The sequence below is a fragment of the Drosophila melanogaster genome, chromosome 3L, assembly GCF_000001215.4.
Source record: "Drosophila melanogaster chromosome 3L".
NCBI lineage: Eukaryota > Metazoa > Arthropoda > Insecta > Diptera > Drosophilidae > Drosophila > Drosophila melanogaster.
In genome coordinates this window covers 22292999-22316220 of record NT_037436.4, presented here as the reverse complement: position 1 = coordinate 22316220, position 23222 = coordinate 22292999, and the positions used below count along the sequence as shown (strand labels likewise).

At 47.8% G+C, this 23222-nt stretch overlaps 1 protein-coding gene across 3 annotated transcripts in view; it reads left to right on the top strand.

The window, feature by feature from the left end:
- Positions 1–23177, top strand: part of Ten-m (Tenascin major) — a 114820-nt gene extending 91643 nt beyond the window's left edge. For 2 of the 3 annotated variants that reach the window (NM_001275282.1, NM_001104191.3), the window contains exons 3-12: positions 8030–8674; positions 9307–10179; positions 10457–11254; positions 11692–11975; positions 12111–12522; positions 12613–13158; positions 13219–13426; positions 14269–14295; positions 14905–18232; positions 18342–22237. In NM_001275282.1, the coding sequence (NP_001262211.1) occupies positions 8030–8674; positions 9307–10179; positions 10457–11254; positions 11692–11975; positions 12111–12522; positions 12613–13158; positions 13219–13426; positions 14269–14295; positions 14905–18232; positions 18342–20789 (9569 nt within the window). In that variant the 3' untranslated portion in view covers positions 20790–22237. Of the gene's footprint in view, positions 1–8029; positions 8675–9306; positions 10180–10456; positions 11255–11691; positions 11976–12110; positions 12523–12612; positions 13159–13218; positions 13427–14268; positions 14296–14904; positions 18233–18341 lie in introns of all 3 variants that reach the window. The other variant, NM_079491.3, reaches the window with a different exon arrangement.
- The last annotated feature ends 45 nt before the right edge of the window (positions 23178–23222 follow it).

Sequence of the window (23222 nt, the reverse complement as noted above, 5' to 3'; positions counted from 1 at the left end):
AATTTCATAATGTCAAATCCATTTCAGCTATGGCTGCTCTTATGGCCGTTTTTGTTGCGCATATTTAATGGCCATTGTTGCACACAATTAAAACAATTAAATGCCATAAAAATGGCGAAAAGGCAGAAATGGCGAAACGACAACGGGCACTCATAAATAATGGCAGTTTTAGTGTAAAACGCAAAAGTAAACAGAAATTATGACAATTATTGGCAATAATATTAAAGTAATATTAATTGACACGCCAAAGACCAGGGAAATGTTAACGACAATTTTAATCACACTTAATCTATTTACCCGCCCCAAGAACGCCTGATTCGTAGCTGACCCTCAGGAAGAGGCCATTTCCACGCCATGGTCGATATTAGAATTAATCCCTGGCCGGACGAGGGGCTGGCTCATCCCGTGCTCATCCACGGACTCACCCAACTGAAATTGACCTCATCACACCAGCCACTAGGCAGGCAATTGGCGATTTCACACACTCACTCAGTCGCGCCGAGATTTGCAGCGTTTTTCCTTTCGCTTTTCCTCACAGCTCCCCCGACGGGGACCTGGCTCGTTGTCGCCGTCGGTTTAACTTTATTAAATATAATGGCAAACCAATTTTTTCGCTATGATTTTTATTAGCGCCGTTTATGGATGGAAAAAGCGCAATGCACCGCGGCTCCCGGTCCCGGTGCGTTGTTATTTTTATGCAGGTATTTCAATCGCAAGCCAGAGAGCAAATAAAATATGCAGCGGAACAGGCCATGGTTCATTAAGTATGCGCCATGTGGCCGGCCAAACAAACGAGTGCGCTCGAAAGTATGCAATTGAATTTAAATATTGCAAGTATATGTCCTGGCACCAGTGCATTGCAGTGGCCCAAGAGGGTTGTGGGACGGGTGGGCAGGGTGATGGAGGTGGCGTCCGCTGCCGAGATATGCGCCCGCTCAATGCTTTTTGCAGCTGTGTGCGTTAATTAACACAAACTTTATTACAAAATGTCTGCCGCGGCAAACTTTAATGGCCGCGCATCGCATCGCCCCTCAACCATCGCTTTGCTCCCCACTGGCTCCGCTCCCTTGTATATATCAACATAATGAAATTATAAGCGGTTTGATTTTAATATAAATTACTTTTTATGAGAATATAATTGATGTCCGCACAGGCAGCTGCCGTTTAATGATTATATGCCAGTCATGGATATGACGAATCCGCACCCCAAGCGCCACGTTTTCGGCTCCCTTGCCAGTAAATAAAGACCTGATCAGTCGATAAAATCCACTTTCCAAAGTCTCTGGCTGCAACGGGCAACTACTTTCAATTAAATGCGATAAGGCTGACAATGTTTATTGACTATAAAATAGGAAACCGACCTGCGATCGGAAAATCAAGGGGAGAAAACAAAATAATGCAAATAAAAACGTTGATAAAATAGCGCTTACAGTAATTTAAATTAAATGCATTTAAATGATAAAGGTGAATGCGGGGCAAAAAAACATCGAAGCCAAAAACAAAAAAAATAAACGTGCAAATAAAGAATAACGCAAAAAAGTACGCAATAAATATGGCTGCGCTTTACAGTTCATTAAATCGAAAACAAAAGGCAGCCCCTGCATTTATTTTTACCTTCGCCACGGCCCCAATAACAACAAACAAACAAACAAATTTAAATGCGTAATTAAAATATACTTTTTTCCCGCCTTTATTGCACTGCATTTAATGCTGGCTTTATAGCAATTATTGTTATTAGTTTGCCAAAAGCGGGCCTCATCTCACCTGTCCTCCTCGAAATTATGCAAGCATATCGAGCTAATTAAATTTAAAACCGGAAATGCCGGGCTGCCGACAAGGCGCGCATCCTCGTGCCATTAAGCACTAATTTACACGCGTAATAATTATAAGCGAATTTCGACCCTTTCGGTAGAGAATCAGAGGATCCTGAGCGGAGGGCGTAGCACGTAGCAAGGACATCGCCGTGTCCTGTCAGCTCAAAGTGCCCTGCCTGGCGGTTTAATTGGTCTAGAAATTGCACGTCACTGTAGACAAATTTTTATTTGAAAAAGTTTATTAAACATTTGCATTGCTCAGGCACCTCACGTACCCACCGCCGCCCATCGCCCACCAGCCCTGCCACGCCCCCTCAATGAGCACTTGTGTGACGTCGTTCTGGCCATTGGCGTTTTTATTGCAAACTTTTTCACTGTTGCCTTTTGGCTTTGCCATTTGTGTCGTTCTCTATTTCTCTTTCTGGCCGCTCGTTTTTCTCTTTTCTGTTTGTGCAAATTTTTGTTATTGAAAAAGTTTTGCGTTTTTGTAAAAATTATATGCGAAACTTTTGCTTTGTAATTGCATGCAGGCAGTCGTCGTGGAAGGCCAGCGTTCGCAGGCGCAGGCAAAAAACCCAGGACTCCCGGGCCCTTAAATGTTATCCCTACGTGTCCAATTACATGTGGGACTGCTGATTGGCGAGAAAAGGGTTCGAGCCGGACTCGCTCCGCTCGCGTAAAATTTAATATTAACAAATATTTGAGCGGGCCAAACAAGCAGAAGCGGAATAGACAACGCTTAAGCCACCCTACACTATTAAGCCGGGCATTAAGCGACTAACGGTAAACAAACCAGCCCCACCGCGCCCCCAGCCCCCCACCGCGATCCCCATCAGTTCGGCAAACAAGGCGAGGCGAGCGAACGCTCGAGAAATCTTATTTATGCTGGGAAAACTGAAACTGTTATCAAATAATTTATTCGTCTCACCTGCAACAACAAATTAAGTTTTGTTTCCCCCGCCTTCCGCAACCCGAAAAGGTAAAGAAAAATTAAAGGAGCCAGGGCGAAAAGTCCGTGGGGCGGACAAAGGAGCATTATCCACGTGGCCCGCCACTTTCAACTCATTAACTGCCCGCCCGGGCCATTAAGAGACTTATTTTCACACTTGCATAAACTCATTTAGAGCGAGAACAAAACTGAACTGTTAAGAGCCACCCAGCCCACCCAGACAGCCAGGCTACGCAGAACGCCAAGGACACGCCAAGGATCGGGGGAGCGGGGGAGACGCCACCTTATCACACGGCACGTCGGCTGCGAGCGCATCGTGACATAAAATTAATGCCCAACCGACAATTTTAATCGGCAACAGTTTTTGTCTTGAGTTATAGCACCAGGAGCAGAAGGGAGTCAGGACAACCTGTAGTCACGAGTCTGGATTCTGGATTCTGGGTTTTGGGTTCTGGATTCGGGATTGTGAGTACTCCACCCTGGGGTCTGGTGTGGAGTGCGCCGTAAACTTTGCTGCAAGATTTTACCAACTTTTCGGGAGACAGACAAAGAAAGACCGAGGCGGCGAAGCCAGCCGGATGCGTATATTTAAAACTTATTAAATTGCTATAATTTATACGACTTATCTCGCCCTGAGGGTTGCTTAAGCAGCAAAAAATCCGTCTGCATGGCTACGGGCCACGGGCACACGGCGAGGGCAATTAATTTACATGCAAATCGTGCCGAAAGTTTGTACCCCACCCGCGTGACACTCATCTCGGCTGTGCTATTAAGCCTCCGGATTCCGGCATACGAACTACGGCGCACGGAATCCAGAGTCCGGAACACGGCACCCGGAACCCGGAATGCCAATCCGGATCCAGTCTTAACGCCACGACTCACTCACCCACAGACACACACTTGATTAGAGCTTGAGGCGGTGCTGGGGTCGCCCGCTGTGCGCCGCCTGCTTGAAACAATATGGCACCGAAGACTACGACCCTTTTGGGGTATCTTCACGGACGTCGACAGGTTGCCGCATCGTTAGAGAGACCGCTCCCGGACCCAAGTCCTTTATTGTCCTTGTCTGCCTGACTCCCTGGCTGTCCTGCCGTCTTTGCGCGCCTAACAAATTGCAGAATTTTTTGTGTTGATTTATCGCACAAGAGCGGCGGCGGCGGCAACAATAAAAATAACAACAGCAGGGCAAGCGAGAAACGAGCGCACATTAAACATTCAGTAATGAGTTTAAAGTTTTAAATGGAATTTTTGATTATTAGCAGCCAAAGAACAAAGGACACGGCGAAGAGGATGGCAGTCAGAAAAGCTATTCGTAGTATCGCAATTTATGCCCACTTACGGTCGTAATTGCGAATGTAGCGACTTGAGCGGGGCGCCAATCAAAACATTTCTGCATTATTCCTAGCATAATAACCGGCCCATGAATGCGGGATTGGATGCATGGGAAGTTTGAGTTATACTTACGGGTTGAGTTGCGGGCCGTGTTTCGTGTCCTACATTTCCACCCCAACGCTCCCGGGCGTTCGTCTCAACCTCCTTCACACATCGCCTCATTGTGAATCCATCATAACCTCCTTCGCACATCCCTTCGCAGACAACGGCGGCAGCAACCCCATCAAATTCCAACGCAAATCTCTGGAAATCCCAGCACTTTGTTCAAACATATAAGCCCAGATCTCCTTTCTGCCGCTGAACCTTCAACTTTCGCTCGTCCGGAACCTGTACGGGGTTTCTTTTCAATTTAGGCCAGGACACAGTGAAACGCGAGGCCATTAAACGCTTTAAAATCAACATCAACACCGATGACGACGACAGGGGCAATAAAGTCGACCCAAAAATTGCTTCCTGTGCACATAAAACTCAGTCGGGGCCAGAAACAAGCTAAAATACCTATACACACACACTTAGCGGAACAACTGCTGAGCCTCGCAAACAGACGCGGTAAAAGTAAACGAAACACTTTGCCGCCCCATCTCCCGATTTCCCCAGCCCACTTAATACTTAAATGCAAACGTGTAAATTATGTGATTTTTCCCCGGCGGCCATGTTTGTTTGCAAACTCCATTACGAACATGGCGGGGCTCCACTTCCCTCGCCGCTCACCTGTTTGTTTCAAGCAATCGTCGAGTTTTACCATTAAAATGCGAGGCGCAACAAAAAATACAGAGCGTTAGCTGGATACCCCTTTATGTGCCTTTATGTGTTTTTCATGTACTTTTATTTGATTGTCGCACGCTTTGGCGCCCAGAACAGGAGCCGGGGCATGGCATCCCCACTTAATGGCGATGTTTTTTAGTGCTCAAAATATTAGCAAATGTTCATTAACGGCTATGCAAATTTGTTGTAGCCAGGACCGTGCAAGTTTGCCGGACTCCCGAAAAGGCAATTACTCAAAAAGTACTTAACACACAATTGTTGCGTGTGCCCATTGGATGGGAGCTCAGCCAAAATCCCCAAAAAAGCACTGACTGCGCATTGAATCTCAATTGGATTTGGCCCTCCTGGGGCAGGCTTCGTAAGTTCACCATACGCCCAATTCTCCGGTCTGTTAACCCTGCGAAAATTTTAGTTTGAAGAAGCAGAGCGTATGTAAACTTTCCACTTCAAGGAAATGTAGCCTCCCCAACAACTCCCCTCCCCCATTACAAGGAAACATTCGTCGAGCTGTATGTAAAAGGAGTAGAACCTTAAAAAGTTAGTTGCTTTCTGTTTGAAGACAATATTCTTCCGTTAACACCTAGTGGTGCTATAAACTGAATTGGTCAAAGGATATTCGGTGTTTTTGTACTACGCTTGCCTTAACATATTACGGGTCAGGGTATCTTAGGGTCGAGTACTCCGCCACAACCATCCATCCCATTTCCATCTTCAGGCGCACTGAGAGGGAAGTTGGAGGCCAGTAGGGTGAAAACCAGCCGCCTGGAAAGCCAATTAAAATGAAATCAAGCCAGCCACTCGCCCCATTCACTTTTGGCCTGCTTTCGCCCAGCCAACTTAGGGAGTTTATTGGTATGCGACACCTTGGAGCGCGCACACAAGTGCGATGGGGATGTGTATAAATTTGTAATTTTAATATTATTAAAAATGTTAAATTGCACGCAGCATAAATCACATTTCTGTTGCACTCCCGGGGGTGGTGGCGCCAGCTTGTTGCCGTACTTTTGTGGCCTGGAGGGGTTGACGCCAACAGAAACAAAACACACAACACATTATACCATCGCCATTACTGCCAGCTGCGCTTGCCACACTATTTATATTTTTATTGTCCTCGATGTAACTGGGCGGCTAAAATATCGCCAATCTCACCACCACGCTCGCTGGCGGCTGTGCTATTTTAATTTAAGCGATTTACTCTTGGGTTCATAAAACGACCGCAGGCTTAATCCCCATTTTGCATAAAATGTCAATGCAATAAAATGGAATGAAATTAATAAACCGAAATTTTATGTCCCAGCCCATTAAAGTGTGTAGCTGGCCGAGAAGGAGTTGCAATTTTCAAGCCCGAAAAATTCGAAGTTCCAAGGGGTTAGAGCCAATCACGACAAACAGCTCATTCAGCTTATTCGAATACTGCAATCAGGCTGAAAGTTCGAAGAACTGGGGTGAGAGATCTGGCAGAAGTGATTGGGTCGTTTGCGGGGCAGAAACGAGCCAAAGCAGACATATTTGTGATCTATTCGGCCGATAAATTGACCCCGTGTGGGCGGTGGATGCCATTTATCGTGGCATACTTTGTCGTGTCTGCCATTACGTTTAATGACCCCGCAGTACTTTCATCGCATCACCCACCAAACGCTTCCGGGAAGCAGGAGCACCTCCTTTTTTTAAAAGCATCCAGCGCCCATTAACTTGTGTGAATTTATATCAGTCATTGGCCCGGCTCCTACTACTAACTGCTATTATGCGTTCGTTAATTATTCACACACAAATACTAGTGCCACTGCTGCCATCCCTTTCGCCACACGTCTCGGTCATAAAAACTGCCCGCCCTGCCACGCCCCCTTAACGAGGCAGCCAACTCTGGGGCTCGCCCAGAACTCTCGGCTTAACCTTTGCGACTGGATTGGGGATCTCCTCCCTGGGAATTTATGCATCTCCCTGCCGTCCACCGCCCCACTTTCCCGCTCACATATGGCGGTATCTTGACATTAAATAAATCTAACATTCCGTATACGCTTAGTAGGCATCTTTAATACTCATCCGCACATTTCCACAAATGTGTTTATATGTGCAAAAAAATGACGCAGACATTATTCACGCTATCATTGGGCACAAACGAAGGGACAGGGTCAAAACTAGCCACAAGTCGAGTCGAGACCGGGCTGGGCTGGGCTGGGCAAATCGTTGTGGGTTAGTACAAACTATGCTCTTGTGGGCTTGCGGATTCCCGACTGCCGTGGCTCGTTTTGCCAAAAATTACGATTTTTGGTGAAAGCGAACGTTTGACACCCGCTCGCATTTAAGCCACATGTCGCCGGTGAATGTGCGAATGTGGCTTGGAGTCTGCCAATGAAAAAAAAGACCGCCTAAGCCTTGCGTGAAAGTGAGCGGGCCAAAATATGACCGACTCTTGCCCGGCTGAGTCTCACTTGGACAAAGGCTCTCCGCCCTAAAATGGCATTTCCCAGTCACAGAGGGGGGGGGGGGGGGGGGGATTCAACCACGTTCAAAACGACTACCGTGTTACCACTGCTCCATGTCACTTAATCGAATTATCATCATGGCATCAACAAATGATTTCAACTTACGCTGTCCTTTGGTCCTGGCTCTGTCACCACCGCACTGGCCGTCCTGCGGCGTTGCCTTTTTTCACTTCAATTCATTCCGCCAGAGCCAAGCCCTGGGCACCTCTGGATCCACATCACCAGGCTGCCGGGAAAACCTTTCTCCTCACTTTTTTACCATTTCTACCGCTGGCTCCTGTTTTGCCAACGTCATTGTCGCTGGTCATTTGCGCTGCTTACTTCATCCATTCATTCGCTGTTCGTCCGTTTTATTTCGCCTCGTCCTTTTTTCAGCTTTGTTTCGTCTGTCGTCTCGTTTGTTTGAGGTTATGTTGAATGTCAGTTTGTTATCCTTGTGCAAATCCTTTTATACAAATGAAATTTGCGCCAAATGGCGATAAGCAAAGTACAATAGTGTGCGGATGGTCTGCACAGACCCAGCTCTCCTTCTCCACTTCCCACTTTTCCTTTAAATGGAAAATCGCACGCTCAAATGACCGAATTGATTACTAACTCTTTTCACCAATCCCATTCCGTTGCAGACATCAACAAGGGATCACCCATCGACTTCAAGAGCGGCTCGGCCTGCTCCACACCCACGAAGGATACGCTGAAGGGCTACGAGCGGAGCACGCAGGGCTGCATGGGTCCTGTGCTGCCGCAGCGCAGCGTCATGAACGGACTGCCCGCACACCACTACTCGGCGCCGATGAACTTCCGCAAGGACCTGGTCGCGCGCTGCTCCTCGCCGTGGTTCGGTATAGGATCCATCTCGGTGCTCTTCGCCTTCGTGGTCATGCTTATCCTGCTAACCACCACCGGCGTTATAAAATGGAATCAGTCACCACCCTGCTCCGTTCTAGTCGGCAACGAGGCCTCTGAGGTCACGGCTGCCAAGAGCACGAACACGGACCTCTCCAAGCTGCACAATTCATCGGTGCGCGCGAAGAACGGACAAGGAATCGGACTGGCCCAGGGACAATCGGGACTCGGAGCAGCAGGAGTGGGATCCGGCGGTGGATCTTCCGCGGCCACTGTGACGACGGCCACCTCGAACAGCGGCACCGCCCAAGGACTGCAGTCGACGTCGGCCTCCGCGGAGGCCACGTCCTCGGCGGCCACGTCTTCCTCCCAATCCTCTCTAACGCCTTCGCTGTCCTCGTCCCTGGCGAATGCCAATAATGGAGGTAATTATGCACAACTTTTAATTATTTTTAAATGAGTTTTTGCAAGTTTTGCCAGCCAGCTACCAAGAGGGGAAGCTGAGAGAGACCGATTGAGAGAAAGCCAAGATGTCGGAGTATTTAGCGCTTAGCGCCCTCCGGCGGAGACAAAAGTTTATTGCTTTTGTAGGATTTTTTAGCCCGAAGTTTGCTCCTGACAGACAGACAGACGCCTACGCCGAATGGGGATTATGCGAATGCCGTTTTCATTATTCCTCGAAACGCCTTCCCATTTCTTTCAATTAAAGTTCAACTTGAGCGCGTTCTTTGGGATTTGTCGGCTAAAAAATTGCATTAATTACATTTTTGAATTGACAGCAAGGCAGCCGAGAAGGCAGCAGCTAAAATAGACAGTCGAAAGTTTTTAGTGTCAAAGTTCGGCTTTCTCTTTTTCAAGCGCTCTCCAGCCTTTAACGTAGGACCTCTTTAACCGACTAAGAGTTAGACTGCTAGGATTAAATTAAAAACACATTTAACGCTAAATTAAAAAAGCCAAGTGACTAGGGGTGGCTTTCAAAGGAGCGTTCAAACCACAAGGGCTTTCCTAAACCACCAAGTTTCGATTCCATTCGATTCGTTCACTGTGTTACCTGTAGGACGAGCGATGTCAACGCGGCTGTCAGTCCGTGGGGCAGGAGAAAGAGGACGTCGACATCGCCGAAGCCTAAACGAGGAGCAGGGCGAAGATGATGTGGCTACAGATGGAACTTTCAGTGACTTAATTACAAACGAAAGCCTCAACCAGCAGGCGGCTGAAAAGTATTTGGCAACTACCCTAGCAAAAAGCCCGACTGATGTTCACGGCAGTGGCAATAAAACTTTACCCCGAATGGATGGAGTATACGGTACCCAAAGGAGCGAAGACACCCCGGACACCAGCTACGACTATGTCTATGAAGACGAAGTTGAGCCGGAGACCACCCCTTCGCTCATCCGTAGAACCAAGACGGGGCAACAATTTGGCAAATCATTAAACAGCAATTTACGCAGCGCTGCTAAAACACTGGTCAACAAGAGGAGGAAATATGACCACGGAACGGTGGAAGCGGAGCATATTAAGCATGAGGAGGAGGAGGAGGAGGATGAGCAGAAGCTGGAGCGCCACGAAGCGATCGGGATGGCAACGGAGCTGACGACGGAGTCGGAGACCAGCACATTGCCTGCTGTTATTGATGACGATAATCAAAGTGACAACAGCAGCTCAGGCCCAACGCCGGAGACGACTGTAAGGAGCGACACCGATGACATTGTTGAAATCAACACCCCCCCATCACAGACAGCTCAAAGGACTTTCGCCGCCGTCTCGCACCAGCCTGCCATTGAACATGATTTTCAAATCAAAGGGACCGATGCTGGGGGCTTGCAGACGGAGAAACCTGCCACTGATGATATCAATAATGAGCGTGATTTAGCTGACAACTATGAGGTAGACAGTAAGGAGCCGACCTCGCCGGGCACACCCCCACAAGGTATAAATCAAGCCGACATCGACTGGAAGTCGAGCCCCGCCAGTGGTATAGAATTGCGATTGAGTTCAGGCTCAAGAAATGTACAATTAATGCTTTCGCCCTACGGACTTTTATTGAGAATGACTTAATATATTAAATTTCTATTTGAATGTATAATTTTAAATGGTCTGCCATTTGCGCATAGGTTTAAATGAAAGCATAATTATAATGTTTCTTGAGCCTGATTCCCAATTCTATTCCATTTGTGCCTATTACTCATCCACTTCTTGGTATCAAGGTAAGGTGAGTCAGCAAACTGGAAAAGCGTCACTACAATCACTTCAATCTGAATCGGATCTGATGATGAATGATGCTTCGCACTATGAGGATATCGATATAGTAAAACTAGATGGATTGACGATCTCCCACGAGGAGGAGATTTACAAGACGGCAGATAAGGAAAATATGGCACCAAAAAATCAACCATCTCAGCATATAGATAGAAGTCAAAACGAGGTACTGAAAGGCCATCAGCAGGGTGACGAAAAACAACCCCAACTAGAGCCCCTTAAACCGTATGTGAGTGAGCGAGTTGATCTGCCGGGCAAACGCATATTCCTGAATCTGACTATAGCCACAGACGAGGGCAGTGACTCCGTTTACACCTTGCACGTCGAAGTGCCCACGGGCGGAGGACCCCACTTCATCAAGGAGGTCCTGACGCATGAGAAACCGACTGCCCAGGCAGACAGTTGTGTTCCGGAACCACCACCGCGCATGCCTGACTGCCCGTGCAGTTGCCTCCCGCCTCCAGCGCCCATCTATCTGGATGACACCGTTGACATCGACTCTGCCCCACCAGCCAAAACTGTTACGACGAGCACGATCTCGGCACCTATTAACCCCTTCCATAGCGAGGAGGAGGATGACGAAGACGGGGTTAGAGATGAGGAGCAAACACCTTCTTCAAGCACGGCTACTAACCTCCCTAGCACTGAGATCGATAACCACATTGCCGCCTTTACTGAACCCGCTGTTGGTGCTGGTGGTGTGCCGTTTGCATGCCCTGATGTGATGCCAGTACTAATACTGGAAGGTGAATTGTGCACAATGCATTTGTTGTTAACCTCCGCTTCTCTAACCAGCGTTTGAATAACCTTACTAAGCGCTGTACAGCCTGTTAACTCCTAGTCTATCTAACTAAACCAGATAATTTCTCATAAGTCCTCATTTGTACAAAATATCCCAAAGCATCAAATATTGTATTGGCATCACATCAGCATCCAGCACCAGCCTGGCTGGCTTGATTCTGTATATTATTCGTGTTTCCATTTACTAACCTAGCAGGGAAAACTCCATTGGGGGGATTCGCGACTATGATAGACTAAGTCCTGTATAAAATCGTGTAGCACTAGCGAATCACAATATACATCATCAATGACTAACCAGAATCTAATCCTCTTTGTATCTCTATCATCCCCTCATTGTACTCTCAAAAACATTGCCATCGCTTTGCCGCCGCTGTCGAATCAGGAGCCCGAACATTCCCTGCACGCAGTTTCCCACCGGACGGCACTACCTTTGGCCAGATTACTCTCGGCCAGAAGCTGACCAAGGAGATCCAGCCGTACAGCTACTGGAACATGCAGTTTTACCAGTCGGAACCTGCCTACGTTAAGTTCGACTACACGATTCCGAGGGGCGCCTCCATCGGTGTATACGGCCGACGCAACGCCCTACCCACCCACACGCAGTACCACTTTAAGGAAGTGCTCAGTGGATTTAGTGCCAGCACACGAACGGCCCGGGCCGCTCACGTAAGTAGCCTGCATCCAAATGGCCCTTTCCTGATCGATACTAACTCAAGTCATTTTTTCATGCACCAACGTTTCATTCATCACTCACTGCACCAATCACTCGCCCGATCGCTCGCATGGCCTAATTTTGAACAGCTGTCGATAACTCGGGAGGTGACACGCTATATGGAGCCGGGGCACTGGTTCGTCTCGCTTTACAACGACGACGGGGACGTGCAGGAGCTGACCTTCTACGCGGCCGTAGCCGAGGACATGACCCAAAACTGTCCCAACGGCTGCTCCGGCAACGGTCAGTGCCTGCTGGGTCACTGCCAGTGCAACCCCGGCTTCGGGGGCGACGACTGCAGCGAGAGCGTGTGCCCCGTACTGTGCTCCCAACATGGCGAGTACACCAACGGAGAGTGCATCTGTAACCCGGGCTGGAAGGGCAAGGAGTGCTCTCTGCGCCACGACGAGTGCGAGGTGGCCGACTGCAGTGGGCACGGCCACTGTGTCAGTGGAAAATGCCAATGCATGCGCGGCTACAAAGGCAAATTCTGCGAAGAAGGTAGCGCCAGGATATAGGATCCTTTTTCCAAATCCAGCTTGCTCTGTCCCATCCTGACACTTTCTAACACTCTTTCGCTTTTTTTCCCAGTTGACTGCCCACATCCGAACTGCTCAGGCCACGGATTCTGCGCCGATGGCACTTGCATATGCAAGAAGGGCTGGAAGGGACCTGACTGCGCTACCATGGACCAGGATGCGCTGCAGTGCCTCCCCGACTGTTCCGGCCACGGCACCTTCGACCTGGACACACAGACCTGTACCTGCGAGGCAAAGTGGAGTGGGGACGATTGTTCCAAGGAGCTGTGCGACTTGGACTGCGGTCAGCACGGACGTTGTGAAGGTGACGCTTGTGCATGCGACCCGGAGTGGGGTGGCGAGTATTGCAACACCCGGTTGTGCGACGTCCGCTGTAACGAGCATGGCCAGTGCAAGAATGGTACTTGTCTGTGCGTTACTGGATGGAACGGAAAGCACTGCACCATCGAGGGCTGTCCCAATAGCTGCGCCGGGCATGGCCAGTGCCGTGTAAGTGGCGAGGGTCAATGGGAGTGTCGCTGCTACGAGGGCTGGGACGGGCCGGACTGTGGGATTGCACTGGAGTTGAACTGTGGCGACAGCAAGGACAACGACAAGGGTGAGTAGCAGATTCGGAGCGTTGATAAGCGAATTCTCTAATACCGATTATCGATCCTAGATGGCTTGGTTGATTGCGAGGATCCTGAGTGCTGTGCCAGCCACGTATGCAAGACCTCCCAACTATGTGTTTCAGCTCCGAAGCCCATTGATGTGCTGCTCAGAAAACAGCCGCCAGCTATTACGGCCTCTTTCTTTGAGCGGATGAAGTTCCTCATCGACGAGAGCAGCCTGCAGAACTACGCCAAACTGGAAACCTTTAACGAAAGGTAGGTTATTCGTGGTAGCCAGTTTGCCCTGGACAGTTTTTAGTTACCATTCGAAATCGAGGCCGCTGTGGCTGTGTATATTTTCCAAAATTGGCGGACGAGCTTAAATCGTCTACTGTAAAATTTTGAGAGTCTAGTTGGTTATACTACTGTAACTAAACATATACTACCGAAAAAATAATAATCAAATAGTTTGCATAATTAATAATTTTCTATGTTTAAATATTTCATTTTAATTTTCGTGCCCTCGTCTAAAAAAATCCCTCAAATAAAAACATATCCATACACACCACATACCAAATATCCCATTAAAATCTTGTAAATAAAACCCTATATGTCCTTTGTTAAATCGAACCCTAGACAGAAACAATCTAAGTTAGCTCCTAAGTGCATTTGATTTAAGAAATATGTTAAGCACCCTAGGTATTCAGATTAGTTACACTTAAGTTATCCAGACGTCGCGATTTCGGTGTGATCGAAATGGAACTGAGATTTAGGGTCCCCAAACGATATCAACACACAAATTCTAGCTAACTAGACCATAGACAACCATGCTAATTCAATTATTTTCTCTCTGCTCTCTTTTCTTCTCCACACGCGCTCCCTAAACCGTGTTTTAAATAATACATGCCACCTACTACTAAATTACTCCTGTTCTACTCGATACTACCACTCACTACTAACTACGCACATACTCACTACCATAATACCCAACTACGCGTCCAAAAATTCCGAATGCTTTGCATTAACAACGAATGCTAAACGCTCTTGTTACTCGGTACTCGATATTGTTGCCCATACTCTTTGTTGCGCGATAACGAAAACAAATCATATACTAACAGCATTTTTTGGAATTATTTCAATGCAAGGTAAGCAAGCGAAAAGCGGTACTAAAATACTACTAAAACTACTACTCTACTATACTACTAATAATTCTCAATGGTTGTTTGGTACACTTTTGTATACTTTAAGTCTCGTTAACTTGGCTCCATTCGCAATTTATTTCGAAAACTTTACCATTATCATTATCATTACCGGTACAATTACAGTTACCATTGCCATTATCATTTCGTTATTAGTGTAGCTATCCTTGTTTCTTTAAAGCTCAGTTGGTAGTTTATTTTAAGTTCATTGCCCAAACTTATTATCCAGACAACCAGGCCAAAACACATTGGGTTTTTAGTTCTAAGCTATGGAAAACTCATTCTCCCACTCGTACTTAGGTCAATGCTAGGTCACAAACACGAGCCATAAATAACATACTATATATTGTTCAACTTGTAATACCTTTATGTGTTCAAACGAGTATTATGTTCTGTGCGTGTGAATTCTTATTATTTGTACTTATTTATTGCTCAAGTAGTTACAAATCCTCAGTTTGACTGCTTGCTAGCCTAGCTAATCTATATCTAGACATAAACTAGAAGCCCCAATCCCTGCTAGACCCGACTAATACATGTTCTCTGTCCTTTTAACAGTCGATCAGCGGTGATCAGAGGCCGCGTTGTTACATCTCTGGGCATGGGACTGGTGGGTGTGCGAGTGTCCACCACCACGCTCCTAGAGGGCTTCACCCTGACCCGAGATGATGGATGGTTCGACCTAATGGTTAACGGTGGTGGAGCCGTAACGCTGCAGTTCGGACGCGCACCTTTCCGGCCGCAGTCGCGCATCGTGCAAGTTCCATGGAACGAGGTCGTGATTATTGACTTGGTCGTCATGAGTATGTCCGAGGAAAAGGGATTGGCCGTAACTACGACACACACATGCTTTGCACACGACTACGACCTGATGAAGCCCGTGGTGCTGGCTTCGTGGAAGCACGGGTTTCAGGGAGCCTGTCCCGATCGCAGCGCCATTCTTGCTGAATCTCAAGTGATTCAGGAGTCGTTGCAGATCCCGGGTACAGGCCTCAACCTGGTTTACCACTCATCGCGTGCTGCCGGCTACCTTTCCACTATTAAGCTGCAGTTAACTCCGGATGTGATTCCGACATCGCTACATCTTATCCATCTCCGCATAACAATCGAGGGAATACTCTTTGAACGAATATTCGAAGCAGATCCGGGAATTAAGTTCACGTACGCCTGGAACCGACTCAACATCTACCGGCAACGAGTCTACGGTGTAACCACGGCCGTGGTGAAGGTTGGCTACCAGTACACCGACTGCACTGACATTGTGTGGGACATTCAAACAACTAAGCTAAGCGGTCACGACATGTCGATCTCAGAAGTGGGTGGGTGGAACCTGGACATCCATCACCGCTACAACTTCCACGAGGGAATTCTGCAAAAGGGCGACGGCTCAAACATATATCTGCGCAATAAGCCGCGAATCATCCTGACCACAATGGGAGATGGCCACCAGCGGCCTCTGGAGTGTCCCGATTGCGACGGCCAGGCGACAAAGCAGCGACTTCTGGCACCCGTCGCACTGGCCGCCGCTCCTGACGGCAGTCTTTTCGTCGGTGATTTTAATTACATCCGCCGCATCATGACCGACGGCAGCATCCGCACTGTGGTCAAGCTGAACGCGACTCGCGTCTCGTACCGCTACCACATGGCCCTCAGCCCGCTCGACGGAACTCTTTATGTTTCGGATCCAGAATCACACCAAATCATTCGGGTACGCGACACCAACGACTACTCGCAACCGGAACTAAACTGGGAAGCGGTTGTGGGCTCCGGGGAGCGCTGTCTTCCTGGTGACGAAGCGCACTGCGGCGATGGGGCACTGGCAAAGGATGCCAAATTGGCTTATCCGAAAGGCATTGCGATTTCGAGCGACAACATCTTGTACTTTGCAGACGGAACTAATATCCGTATGGTGGACCGGGATGGAATTGTAAGCACTCTGATCGGCAACCACATGCACAAGTCCCACTGGAAGCCAATTCCCTGCGAGGGAACCCTGAAGCTGGAGGAGATGCATCTTCGCTGGCCCACTGAGCTAGCAGTCTCCCCGATGGACAACACGCTGCACATAATCGACGACCACATGATCCTGCGGATGACACCAGACGGTCGTGTGCGCGTCATCTCCGGCCGTCCCCTACATTGCGCCACAGCCTCCACTGCCTACGATACGGATCTGGCTACCCACGCTACCCTGGTGATGCCGCAGTCTATCGCGTTCGGTCCACTCGGTGAGCTTTACGTGGCGGAAAGCGACTCTCAACGAATAAACCGGGTGCGCGTGATCGGCACGGACGGAAGGATCGCTCCGTTTGCTGGTGCCGAATCCAAGTGCAATTGCCTGGAGCGCGGTTGCGACTGCTTCGAAGCGGAACACTATCTGGCCACCAGTGCCAAGTTCAACACGATCGCCGCCCTTGCTGTCACACCCGATAGCCATGTACACATCGCGGACCAGGCCAACTACCGTATCCGCTCCGTTATGTCGAGCATCCCAGAGGCAAGTCCGTCGCGCGAGTACGAGATCTACGCACCTGACATGCAGGAGATATACATTTTCAACCGATTCGGACAGCACGTGTCCACACGCAACATCCTGACCGGAGAGACGACCTATGTGTTTACCTACAACGTAAACACCTCCAACGGAAAACTGAGCACCGTAACAGACGCGGCTGGCAACAAAGTGTTCCTGCTTCGAGATTACACTTCTCAGGTAAATTCCATCGAGAACACGAAGGGTCAAAAGTGCCGCCTGCGCATGACCAGGATGAAAATGCTGCACGAGCTGAGCACTCCAGACAACTACAATGTGACCTACGAATATCACGGCCCCACCGGTCTGCTACGAACCAAGCTGGACTCCACCGGACGATCCTACGTTTACAACTACGATGAGTTTGGTCGCCTCACTTCTGCAGTGACTCCCACCGGTCGTGTCATCGAGCTGAGCTTCGACCTGAGCGTGAAGGGAGCCCAGGTAAAGGTTTCGGAGAACGCCCAGAAGGAAATGTCACTGCTGATCCAAGGTGCCACCGTTATTGTGCGCAACGGAGCCGCCGAGTCGCGTACCACCGTTGACATGGACGGCTCCACCACAAGCATCACTCCATGGGGCCACAACCTGCAGATGGAAGTGGCACCTTATACCATTCTGGCAGAACAAAGTCCACTGCTTGGCGAGAGCTACCCGGTCCCGGCTAAGCAACGCACTGAGATTGCTGGTGACTTGGCCAACAGGTTTGAGTGGCGCTACTTTGTGCGCCGGCAGCAGCCGCTGCAAGCGGGAAAACAGAGCAAGGGACCGCCACGTCCCGTAACCGAAGTTGGACGTAAGCTGCGTGTGAACGGAGACAACGTGCTGACTTTGGAGTACGACCGCGAGACCCAGTCGGTGGTCGTTATGGTGGACGACAAGCAGGAGCTGCTTAACGTGACCTACGATCGCACTTCCCGCCCCATCAGCTTCCGACCGCAGTCCGGCGACTACGCGGACGTGGACTTGGAGTACGATCGGTTCGGACGTCTGGTCAGTTGGAAGTGGGGTGTCCTGCAAGAAGCCTACTCTTTCGACCGCAATGGCCGTCTGAACGAGATCAAGTACGGCGATGGCTCAACAATGGTCTACGCATTCAAGGACATGTTTGGCTCGTTACCGCTGAAGGTGACTACGCCTAGACGTTCTGATTATCTCCTGCAGTACGATGATGCAGGTGCACTCCAGAGCCTGACGACACCTCGTGGACACATTCACGCATTCTCCCTGCAAACTTCTCTTGGCTTCTTTAAGTACCAATACTATTCACCAATCAACCGACACCCCTTCGAGATTCTATATAACGACGAAGGACAGATCTTGGCCAAAATCCACCCCCACCAATCTGGCAAGGTAAGTAAATCAGAATAAAAGATTTTTATAGTCAAGAACAAAATATTGTTCTGCATGTCGTTGTCGGAATCTATGCCGAATAGAAATAAAAATTTCTTAATATTTGCAGGTGGCATTCGTACATGATACTGCCGGACGACTGGAGACGATCCTCGCAGGATTGTCCAGCACCCACTATACCTACCAGGATACAACTAGCCTGGTAAAGTCCGTGGAGGTGCAGGAGCCGGGCTTCGAGTTGCGCCGAGAGTTTAAATACCATGCAGGTATCCTAAAGGACGAGAAGTTGCGCTTCGGCTCCAAGAACTCGCTGGCCTCGGCGCGCTACAAGTACGCCTACGACGGAAACGCCCGTCTCAGCGGCATCGAGATGGCCATCGACGATAAGGAATTACCAACCACGCGGTACAAGTACAGCCAAAACTTGGGACAACTGGAGGTCGTGCAGGACCTGAAGATCACGCGCAACGCTTTTAACCGAACAGTCATACAGGACTCTGCCAAACAATTCTTCGCCATTGTGGACTACGACCAGCATGGACGGGTTAAGAGCGTGCTAATGAACGTGAAGAACATTGATGTGTTCCGCCTTGAGTTGGACTACGATCTTCGCAACCGCATCAAGTCGCAAAAGACGACCTTCGGTAGATCGACAGCCTTTGATAAGATTAACTACAATGCCGACGGACATGTTGTTGAGGTCCTGGGCACCAACAACTGGAAGTATCTGTTCGACGAGAACGGCAACACTGTTGGCGTGGTTGACCAGGGTGAGAAGTTCAACCTGGGCTACGACATCGGAGACCGGGTGATCAAGGTAGGCGATGTGGAGTTCAACAACTACGATGCCCGCGGCTTCGTTGTGAAGCGCGGTGAGCAGAAGTACCGCTACAACAACCGCGGACAACTGATTCACTCGTTCGAAAGGGAACGTTTCCAGAGCTGGTACTACTACGACGACCGCAGCCGCCTCGTGGCCTGGCATGATAACAAAGGTAACACCACGCAGTACTACTACGCCAATCCTCGCACTCCTCATCTCGTGACCCACGTTCACTTCCCGAAGATCAGCCGCACCATGAAGCTGTTCTACGATGACCGCGACATGCTAATCGCTTTGGAGCATGAGGACCAGCGCTACTACGTGGCCACCGACCAGAACGGCTCGCCACTAGCCTTCTTTGATCAGAATGGCAGCATTGTCAAGGAAATGAAGCGAACGCCCTTCGGCCGAATCATTAAGGACACTAAGCCGGAGTTCTTTGTGCCCATCGACTTCCACGGCGGACTGATCGACCCACACACAAAGCTGGTGTACACCGAGCAGCGGCAGTACGACCCGCACGTTGGCCAATGGATGACCCCGTTGTGGGAGACGCTCGCCACCGAGATGTCACACCCGACGGATGTTTTTATATACCGCTACCACAACAACGACCCCATCAACCCGAACAAGCCCCAAAACTATATGATCGATCTGGATTCCTGGCTCCAGTTATTCGGCTACGATTTGAACAACATGCAAAGCAGCCGCTACACCAAGCTGGCCCAGTATACGCCGCAGGCTTCCATCAAGTCAAACACGTTGGCCCCCGACTTTGGCGTGATCTCCGGCCTGGAGTGCATCGTGGAAAAAACAAGTGAGAAGTTCAGTGATTTTGACTTTGTGCCCAAACCGCTGCTGAAAATGGAGCCAAAGATGCGCAACTTGCTCCCGCGTGTCAGCTACCGGCGCGGTGTGTTCGGCGAAGGTGTACTCCTCTCGAGAATCGGCGGACGGGCGTTAGTTAGCGTGGTCGACGGATCAAACAGCGTGGTGCAGGACGTAGTGAGCAGCGTGTTCAACAACTCTTACTTCCTTGACCTACACTTCAGCATTCACGACCAAGACGTATTTTACTTCGTAAAGGATAATGTCCTGAAGCTGCGCGACGACAACGAGGAGCTGCGTCGCCTTGGCGGCATGTTCAACATATCAACCCATGAAATCAGCGACCACGGAGGCAGCGCCGCTAAGGAGCTGCGTCTTCACGGCCCAGACGCCGTTGTCATTATCAAATATGGCGTTGATCCCGAGCAGGAGCGCCACCGCATCCTAAAGCATGCCCACAAGCGGGCAGTGGAGCGGGCTTGGGAGTTGGAGAAGCAGCTGGTGGCTGCCGGCTTCCAAGGCCGTGGCGACTGGACCGAGGAGGAGAAAGAGGAGCTCGTCCAACACGGTGACGTCGACGGCTGGAACGGAATCGATATCCACAGCATACACAAGTATCCGCAGCTGGCCGACGACCCCGGTAACGTGGCTTTCCAGCGGGACGCGAAGCGTAAGCGACGCAAGACCGGCAGCAGCCATCGGAGTGCCTCCAACCGCCGCCAGCTCAAGTTCGGCGAGCTGAGTGCGTGAGTGGAGGCATATAGAGAGAAGCTGGTGGCGGAGACGAAGCCAGAGGAGAGTGACATGACCGACGAAGAATACGGTGACCAGGAGGACTACCTAATTGCCGTGGGCAAAATGGAGCCAAGGGACAGCAGTGAGGCACTTGACGAGCAGATTTTGTAATTAGGTGAAATGCGCAACAGCGACCACAAGAAAAACAACAGCACAACTCTCGATGACACAACACAAAATAAGACAACAACAAAAACAAAGGAAAAGCAAGCATTGAACACACTAATTAATATAAACTTTAATCATGCTTAAAGTTTAGTATTAGCCACAACGCAACCCTCGAATAACCGAAGAAACTTCTTATGTGTACACTGGAACAGAAATATGTATGTTGATGTTGAGTTTAGGCGTATGTTTAGTCCATGTGTGTAATGTTAAATGTAATTTTTTAAATCAGAATCAGTGTCCCCACGGGCAATCAGCTTGCAATGGCATTTTACGCCACGGTGCGTATTATTTAGATTGGTCCATTAACCGATTTTGGTCGAGACAAGAGTGCATAGATCAAACCAATACGAACGGAATGATCTCGCTTGTTTCGGAAATTGGAGTTAGGACAAACACAGGCCAACAAGCCAGTTGCATTACGATGTCAAACGATGAGTATTACACAGCAAATTATGCATACGATAAGTACAGATGTTAAACTACGAAATGAATAAATGTAAAAAGATTAAAGTTCTGCATAGTAGCTCCCTAGTCTTTGGTCCAAACCTGGACTCTTTCCAACACAGCCCACTCTCAAATGGCAACAGAAATGTTGATCGCTGCTTAACCTACTTCTTCATAATTGCTCTGTGTATATACGAACGAATACTTTTCAAGCCTCCACTGACGAAAAAGCGCGTATCCTTTATCCTAACACTCATTTTAGCGAAATAGGTCTCTAAGCCGAATGCTCGAATTTAAATTTAATAGACGCGTCTACCTAATTTGGATAGCCAAGAATCAAAAGGAATTTTTATCAGTCCCCTTTCAATGCAATACAATACTCTAACGACTCTTTTCACTCATTTTATAATGTTAGCTGTTGAATTTATTCAAAGGAAAACGCATTAAAAACTTTTTACAAATTGTGATATATATTTCTAAACATTTCATTTGACAACTTGAAGTGTAGCGAAGAAAAACTCGAATTAACTCAAATCGAACCGAAAGTAATAGCAAACAACGCATGTACTTTACACATTTTTTTAAACATAGTCTCTTACGATTAGTTTTTATGCTGCAATATTTAGTTCTTACCGTTTGCCATGTTAATTGTAAAAACAATAATGTTTTTTGTAATGATCCCACCCGGGAATGTCACATAGTGTTTAGTTTCTTTTAATTACTCATTTTTAAAAACACTCAAGCAAGGAAGATAAAATTTCTGTACTCCCTTAAATTTGGCTGATATTTTGTCGGTATTTTGTGTTTAAAATTATTATTAAATTATTTATAATTGAAACTAAACTATTAACTATTGAAATATTACCTAGCATAAAATATAGGACTTGCGCAGAACTTAAACATACCCCTATAACCATAAAAACACACCTTGTATTATAAACACCCATACATACAACTAAACTTAGGCTTAAGAATTAGACTAAAGACAAATCTCGTAAAAACAAAAAGGATAAGCACCTAACTAAAGTGAAAGTAAGCGATTGATTCTGTTTCAGTGAGGGTAGAACAGAATATTACAGAAGATAACTGCGTAGTAATTAGCTAAAGTGTTAGTAATTTTATTAAATAAAATTATAAATGAAATATGGATAAACACTTCAAATTTAAATTAAGGTATGCATCATTATCTGAGTTCGTTTATACGAATTGTAAATCTTTCACTGTGTAAAGGGCTAAAAACGTTCAGTACTTAGCTCGTTACGCAGAATAAGATGTTGCAAACTAACGAAAATTGTAAAAATCGGAAATCCGTATATGAATGTGTATGTAATAAAATTAAGCAGCATTATATTAACCAAAAAGCATATAACAAAACAAACAAATTGAAATCAGCATAAAGAAAACTGCAATGCGAAAAATTGTGACTGAAAACAAGGAAAATATATAGATACCAAGCGGATGCCGTTGTCGAGCTCGACTGTGCTTCATCTCGTACATACCCCAGGTCCTCTGTTCTTAAAATACTTTGATCTGTACATTTTCAGGATGGGGCAAAAGCTTAACCTACTTAATTAGTTGAGATCATGATTAGGCATATTAACTGACTAACGAAAAAGGCCAGTCCGTTAAGGCAGTTTGAGCATACATAAATTGCGAACAATAATTGTATTTAATGTACGAAATTGTCTTTAAAATATATGGATACCGAGAGAAGTGCAGAGGGTATAGGCTATAAATTACAAATCGAATGCAGACAACAAAGACAATTGTACACAAAGAAATAATTATGGCAAGCCGATATACATACATGATAAAACATCCATATAAATATATATAATAACTAATAATATTACGAGTAAAAAGCGATTTCAATAAAAATGAAAATATAAAAAAATAAACGTGTTATTTAATTTTGGATTTTTAACAGAAAGT